Below are 8,105 nucleotides of genomic sequence, written 5' to 3'. Positions count from 1 at the left end.
TCCATCCATCCCTCCCTCCCTCCCTCCCTCCATCCATACATTCAATATCTAATCCTCTTTCACCCATTCATCGATCCCTCCCTCCAACCCTCCTCCCCTCACTCCATCCATCCATCCATCCCACATCCATCTATCCATTCAAACTCCAATCCTCTACTACTCCATCATTCATCCATCCATCCATGTGGTTGCTTTTCCATATATAATGTATTTAAATCAAATCCATAAAGAAAGGGAGTGAGAGAGGAAATAGGAGGAAAACACAGAAAGTGAGGGAGAAAGTATGAAAGAAAGAATGAAGAACGATGGAGGAAATGTTCTGCTGTTTAAAGCTGTAACTGTGTGTGTGTGTGTGTGTGTGTGAGTGTGTGTGTAATAAACTCTTTTGTGTGTGTTGGTGTAACTTTGAGCAGATGGTTTCTCAGAGCCCCTGTAGAGAGCGGAGTTAAATATCACTCCACACCTCCTAATTACAAATAAAGTGCTAATAATCTCAACTGTTTACTGCAAATCAGCAGGAAAATAATCTCTGTGTTAATAAATACACTTAAAGTAAACCAGCTAACGCAGTGGAGACTCCTTCACACACACACACACACACACACACACACACACGCAGGCTGGCGTACACCTCGCAGCAGAGACTCCTACACACACACACACACACACACACACACACACACACACACACTCGCAGGCTAGCGTACACCTCGCAGTGGAGACTCCTTCACACACACACACACACACACACACACACACACACACACACACACTCGCAGGCTGGCGTACACCTCGCAGCAGAGACTCCTTCACACACACACACACTCGCAGGCTGGCGTACACCTCGCAGTGGAGACTCCTTCACACACACACACACTCGCAGGCTGGCGTACACCTCGCAGCAGAGACTCCTTCACACACACACGCTCGAAGGCTGGTGTACACCTCGCAGTGGAGACTCCTTCACACACACACACACACACACACACACACACACACACACACACACACACTCATACTCGCAGGCTAGTGTACGACTCGCAGTGGAGACTCCTTCACACACACTCACTTCTTAAATCTTTCCGTATTTGTTTGTTTACCAGTCTTTCATTAGTAACATGTGGATTTGTGTGTGTGTGTGTGTGTGTGTGTGTGTGTGTTGAGTTGTTCACGTGCAGGAAGTGAATCAAACGTGGTGTGTTTTGATTTACAGGGTTTTTTATTTGTAGATTTTTGCAAGCTGTTAAACTGAGCTGCAGTAATGCCATGTGTTCGGAATAAAAAGAGAAAATAAACGCTGGATGTGACACACAATGTTTTAAACAAAAGCGTTTTACGAGGACATTTTCAGCCCTACACACACACACACACACACAAGAACAACTCAACAACACACACACACACACACACACACAAATACTAACAAAAAATAAATTAAACACGGTCATTTGGGCAGATCGCTGTGGTGTAAGCGGAATAAAACACTCCAGGCCGTGCGATTAAAAACATTAATGCTCTTCAGCATAGTAACGTTAACTTCTTGTCGTGCCGCATCACACCACTCTGGCGTGGATTATTTTGTATAACAGTGCTGTCCGGAGTGTGTAATAATTAGCGTAATAATTAGACATATGAGGTTTGTAGAAGGCGCCGCAGGCACAGAGGTGTATCTGAGCATCATCTCTGACCGAGTAGCTCATCTGTGCAGTTTATTCACACTCAGATGGACACGTCCAGAACCATGATGCACTACGTCATGAGGCATATCATCACCGACTGCTTTCAGGAACACATCACTGAGGTTTGTTCTTTCTTTCCTGCGTAACTGAGTCACCATTTTATAGAGTCTCAGGTGAATTCATGAGCAGATTTTAAATACCGAACATAAAGCAGGTGTTTAATTACAGATTCTTCAGTACAATTTTGATGTTGTTTTAAATTTTTTGGATTATTAGCGATTATAAATCTCAGCTTCAATCTGAAAACTCACTCCCATCTTTTTTTATTTCTTTCTTTCTTTCTTTATTAAACCAGCCTGACGAACTCGGAGGAGGTTTCTGCTCCACTCAGGGAGATATAAATCGCTTTAACTTCTTCCTTTCTTCTTCCTCTCCTCTGTTATTTTCTTCTCTCGGACTCCTGCTGACCCAAATGCACAGCCACAGATGGCCGGAGGAGATTACACCGAAAACATCCATCATTTTCTCCTCCTTTATTTTTCTATCTCTTTCTTTCTGAACACACACACACTCGCTCTCTCGCTCTCTCTGACCCGGCCTTGACCTCACTGCAGTATATACCTAAATAAAATATAATACAGTGTGTTATATAATATAGATATTTATATTGAGGAGGTTACAGCAGGTAGAAGTTTGTTGATAACAGAAAGAGAGACAGATAGAAGGAGAGACAGATAGAAGGAGAGACAGATAGAAGGAGAGACAGATAGAAGGAGAGACAGATAGAAAGAGAGACAGACAGTAAATTGGAGAGGGAGACAAGGAGACAAACAAGAGAAAGAAAGACAGAGAAAGTCAAAGTGACAAAGACAAATGGTAAGAGAGAGAGATAGAGAGAGACAGTGAGACAGACAAACAGATTGAGAGATAGACAGACAGTCGATAAATGAAAGAAAAAGAAGACAGAAAAAGAGACAGACAGACAGAGAGATACAGTGAGACAGATAGACAGATAGATAGATAGATAGATAGATAGATAGATAGAGGTCCTGATGATTAATAGAGTTTTTATGTTCATGTGAAAGCATCCATGAAAGAAGTCGAGTCTCTCTCTCTCTCTCTCTCACACACACACACTATGTAGAGGTCAAAAGGTCATGATTTTATATGTCAGTTTAATTACAGAGACAATGTTCAGATCTCTTTTAATGACATAACAAAAATATTAATAATAATAATAATAATAATAATAATAATGGGTTAATTATTAATCGCTGTTTGAATAATATTCACACACATGTAACACTAACATAAACCAGGCTGAGTGTGTTATAATTACAGCTAATAATTTATAAACGAACTGCTAAAGTCGCTGTTTTCCTGCATCAACATTTCCAATGACTTTATAATGCACTATGTAGAGTGTATAACACCTTTATTACACACCCTATGCAGTGAGCACATATAGTGAGTAAAAGCCTATCTGGGATTCAGCTGTATTTTTTAGCTCAATAAATTTAAACAAAATATTTTTAGTAAATAAAAAAGATTAATATTTCTTGTTATTTTATATATTCTAAATCCATATTAAATTTATAATAATTAATATTACAAAGTTATTATTATAAATTATAAACAGTGAAGGACGGAATAATGCTAAGTAGTGCACAGTTCAGGATAATTAGCACTTCTTCTGTTCGGGGATAAATATATCCCTGTGTGTGTTATATTTAAAAGCTATTAGGCTACAGTTTGAGAGAGCAATTACACACACACACACACACACACACACACACACACCTGCTCCACTTTGAGAAAGCCTCAATATGTCAGTGCTAATACAGTCCCAATACGTTCAGGAAGAATTGACCACACACACACACACACACACACACACACACAGATGTCTGGTTTGGATAAATGAACTGCACATTTCCCTCTGGCCAGTGTGTGTGAAAGCACAACTGCACATCTGCAAACTTTTTAAAGAAAACTTTAAAAAGTCGTTTTTGTCTCCTATTTTTCAGCATTGCTCATCACGGCGAGTTCTGATTGGCTGAGAGCGAGACAGTGACGATGATCAGGTGATTGCTGATCTGATATCGTCACAGTGAGCAAGACTGTGTTGTGAAGTAACACTGATTAACACAGATATATAAATCAACCATGAATTGTTACCAGATTCTTCCCTTATGTCATTATAACGTTATCTCTTTACCTAATCTCACTGTCATCACATTATCTTGTCATTATCTCATTATGTCCTTATCTAGTTATGCCATTATCTTGTTGACTTATCTCATTATCTTGTTATGCCATTATGTAGTTATGTTTGTCACGAATTCCCCCTCTCTGCGTGTGGCACGTGATGTGAAACTTTTGTTTTCTCCATGGCCCATGCCCAGACCTCTCCAACCACGACCAAAGCCCATGCCCAGACCTCTCCAACCACGACCAAAGCCCATGCCCAGACCTCTCCAACCACGACCAAAGCCCATGCCCAGACCTCTCCAACCACGACCAAAGCCCATGCCCAGACCTCTCCAACCACGACCAAAGCCCATGCCCAGACCTCTCCAACCACGACCAAAGCCCATGCCCAGACCTCACCAAACACGACCGAACCTACACCCAGACCTCTCCAACCACAACCAAACCGCATGAACCCAGACCTTTCCCAGCATGACCAAGGCCCACGCCCAGAACTCTCCAATCACAGCCAAAGCCCATGCCCAGACTGCTCCAACCACGACTGAGGCCCATGACCAGATCTCTCCTGGAGATGTGGAGTCTTGTTGTCTTATGTCATTACCTCATGGCATCGTTATCACATTATCTCAAAAATAAAAAAAATTGAAGTATATTGTGTCTGGTATAAGAAGTAAAAAAAAAAATCCAGTCAGGACTGTCAGAGACAGCAATGCCCTCAATCTGTGCCTTAAATATGATTGGCTGGTTTTATAAAGGGGCGGGACTTATGTAAAACACACCATGTAAAGTATTCTCTGTCTCTAAACTTCATATTGTTTCTGACAGTAGCTTATTTATATTTTTCGTACTACTGAAAAGGCCACATCCGAAATTTACAGCAAGGACACACCCACAGGAGACAATCATGGAGTAACATCAGCAAGTGCTGTGTAGCACCTGTCGTCACAACATTAGGAAACATCTCAAATTTGATCCAAACTGGATGTTTCGGTCCGATACAGTGGCTCAGTGTGAGATCACTGCTTCCCTGCTCTTGAATAATAAGCATCAACTTTTAGACGTTTTCACTTGACACTTTGTGCTTATTAAGCTTTTTTTTTCCCTCCATATCCGACTCACAGGGAGAGCTAATAAAGCAGAACGGCTGCTCTGAACTCCACTTTCTGTAATTAAAGCTCTCCGACTCCGGCCGTGTGGGATCTCTCTTTTATGCCTACTCTCCGTTCATTTCCCGGCATCGGCTCATTCTACTCCGGCATAATAAACCCCCCAAAAAAATTTTAAAAAATGCTCTTATGCAACGAACCAGCATGAGACAGAGAGGATCTGGCAACCCTGAGCTCTGCTGCTCTGAGGTTATTCTGTAAGCACTGAATAAAAACAAGTACGAATGAATAAAAAATGGCGTGGGAGTGGAAAGTGTGGAATCTGTCTCGGTGAATCAGACGCCGGTTTTATTTACTGCGTCAAACGCCTTCAGGGTTTTTATTCAGTCAGATTAAATCACTCACTCCCTCACAGTAACCTTAAAACAGACTAAAACAAGAAGATAACTCCTGCACAACCTGCACATACTCAGTGAAAAATATCCCCAGGTCAAAGAAGGGCGGGGCTTAATTTAAATGTGATCTTATGACATCACAACTAGCCTTATTATTTTTAGCTATTATGTTTAGCTGGATTTAAGTGTGGGATTTGCTATTTAATATAGTTAATTATTATAGTGGATAATAGTTTAGCAATAGCTGAGATAGGTAGGTACGTAAACACAACACTAGCCTGTTATCTCTAGCTATCTGAAGTAGCTAGCCACATTTACTAGCAAGATTTAAAAAAAATTAGGCTAGGTTTTACATAGTGTAAATGAAAACAGTAGCCAACCAGTTTATGTGATACTTCATGTGTAATAACCCGTGTAAGTTTTTAGCACTTAATTGTTACAAAAGTCACGCCGTCCTGTGCAAGTATCATTTACTTCTACTACAAAAATCAATAGCTAATTTAACTAGCTTGCAGAAATCAGCTAGCTAGGTTTCTCTGCAAATAGCAGCTAGCTACATTAACTTAATAAATTACAGTATTTATTTGACAAAGTTTGTACAAATGGCTGTAATGGTTTCCATCACATTCCTAAAGATTTCCATTAGAGATTTTCTGGTAATTATTCAATTTCAATGGAACCCCTTTCATAGATAAATTATTAGCATAAGAACAAAATTAGATAAATCATCAGGAACCACGAGGAGCAGCGCATTCCATTAAACTACCATTACAGACCATCACAAACCCATTAGGAACCACTAATAAGTCTTTTTGTTTCAGCAGGGATGTTAGCTAGCTTGCGAAATTAGCAAAACCATTCTTTGGCCAATATTAGCTAGCTATGTCAGCTTTATAACCCTGTTTAAAAAATCATTACAGTCCATTAGGAAAATCTTTAATGGTTTCCATCACGTTCCTAAATATTTCCATTAGGGATTTTTGTGGTCAAAATTAAATGTCACCAAAACCCAATAGGGTCTTCTCTCATGGACAGATGATGACCATCATAATAAAATGTAGAAACCCTGTCAGAAACAACACATTAGGAACAACACATCCCATTAAACTACCATTACAGACCATCAGAAACACATCAGAAGCCCTTAGCAACGAGTAGAGATCTCTAACGGAGTGTATGTTTTCCAGCAGGGCTACGTAGAAGAAGCTGGCTAGCTAAAGCTGCTGATCAAATTATTAGTCTTTCTAATGGTTTTTAAAGTGTTTCTACTGGTCTATAATGGTAGTTTAATGGAAGACACTGTTCCTAATGGTTTATGTAATTACATTCCAACAATGCTAATAAAATTAGCCCTGTGATACTTTATGTGGTGATTAGTAGCTGGACCTTCTAAGTTAGCAACAGTTCCAAAAAAATAAAATATACATATATATTACTAAGCCGTAAAATGTTTACCGGAGATGATGGAGGCCAGACGGATGGCATCAGAGTGACGGACAGGAGGCAGAGGCTCATATGGAGACGCTTCGTAGAAATCTTCTCCTGAAAAAACAACAAACAATCATGTTAGCCATTCAAGCTAGCATTAAAATAAATATATCATGAAAGAAGAACACACATGGCCTGGGAAATAAATTAATATCATGCTAACGCTTTTGGTATAACTACAAAACAATTCTTGAGAATCATTTTTTTACTTCAATTTTTGTTTGTAACCTCACACGCTAACAACGCACACTAGCTAAGCTATTAATCTATGCTAGCATAAACTCTTAACTAGCAGCTCTTCTTTGTAAAGCAGGATCTATTTCCACTGCTAGTTAGCTGATTAGTTAGTTAACTAAAAGGTTATGAGCGCTCGCTTTTCACTTTTCCAGACCACACATCTCTCAGTTTTATCAACAACCATGAGCATTTGAAATTGTTTTAAAATAAAAAAACCCAGAAAACGCTTTTATCAAAGATTAGCAGCCAAGATGATTGAAGGAAATTCATCTTAAATCTTATCTCTAACACGTTCCACCAGTTAAAAACTGATTCATAGTCATATTTTCACTTGTTCTGGAACATTCTAGCATTCAGTAGAGACAGACAGAAAGAGAAAAATAAATCCAGCACTAAAAGTGTCAAGCTAGTTCCTGTCAGAATGTATAAATTAGCGTTTAGCAAAGCCTCTCTCTCTCCCAGAGGAGTTCTGATCCACAGAATCAGTGCAGTGTGTGTGTGTGTGTGTGTGTGTGTGTGTGTATTGTAATGAATGGCAGTTCTGGGACTCACAATATGTAACTATTTCCAGAAGTTTTGCTTTCTGTGCTGTACACAAGGGAGCAGCAACTGCTCAGGTTATTAGCATAACTTATTTTTTCTTCACTTTTGTTATGACTATGATCACACAAGGAGCTTAAAGAAAAAGACTCAGCTTTTTTTTTTAAACTTAATTATCGGAAAACCTGGAGAAAAAAAAAACTTTTCTGTGATCACTGTATTTAAAGAAGGACCTGTGCTTTGGTTAGTGGTTGATGCTTAGTGTAAAGCATAGAATAGTATAAAGTGTACAGAGCAAATTTGTTAGCTATTATCCAGCTAGCTCAGTTGTTATCCTCAGTTACATCGTCAAAAACACGTCTGTGTCCTACTCTTATTCAAGGATATGTCCATCTGTCCCACTCAAAGACACACCCATCTCTCCCACTCTCATTCAAGGACACCCCCTT

General features: G+C 39.6%; 1 protein-coding gene and 1 long non-coding RNA gene across 4 annotated transcripts in view; one reads left to right on the top strand and one right to left on the bottom strand.

Moving 5' to 3' along the window:
• The window catches only part of LOC113546144 (uncharacterized), a 7,620-nt gene extending 1,829 nt beyond the window's left edge, over positions 1-5,791 (top strand). Inside the window, exons 2-4 of one of the 2 annotated variants that reach the window (XR_008302167.1) lie at positions 1,724-1,801; positions 3,707-3,763; positions 4,315-5,791. This is a non-coding gene — a long non-coding RNA (uncharacterized LOC113546144). The remainder of the gene's footprint in view (positions 1-1,723; positions 1,802-3,706; positions 3,764-4,314) is intronic. The other variant, XR_008302169.1, reaches the window with a different exon arrangement.
• gfra2a (GDNF family receptor alpha 2a) overlaps positions 1-8,105 on the bottom strand; it is a 71,104-nt gene that overhangs the window by 29,577 nt on the left and 33,422 nt on the right. For both annotated transcript variants that reach the window (XM_034306928.2, XM_053236288.1), the window contains one exon: positions 6,847-6,933. In XM_034306928.2, coding sequence (XP_034162819.2) covers positions 6,847-6,933 — 87 coding nt within the window. The remainder of the gene's footprint in view (positions 1-6,846; positions 6,934-8,105) is intronic.

This window comes from Pangasianodon hypophthalmus, chromosome 8, assembly GCF_027358585.1.
Source record: "Pangasianodon hypophthalmus isolate fPanHyp1 chromosome 8, fPanHyp1.pri, whole genome shotgun sequence".
Classification (NCBI taxonomy): domain Eukaryota; kingdom Metazoa; phylum Chordata; class Actinopteri; order Siluriformes; family Pangasiidae; genus Pangasianodon; species Pangasianodon hypophthalmus.
The sequence above is the reverse complement of the archived record's forward strand: the minus strand, read 5'-3'. Positions and strand labels throughout refer to the sequence as shown.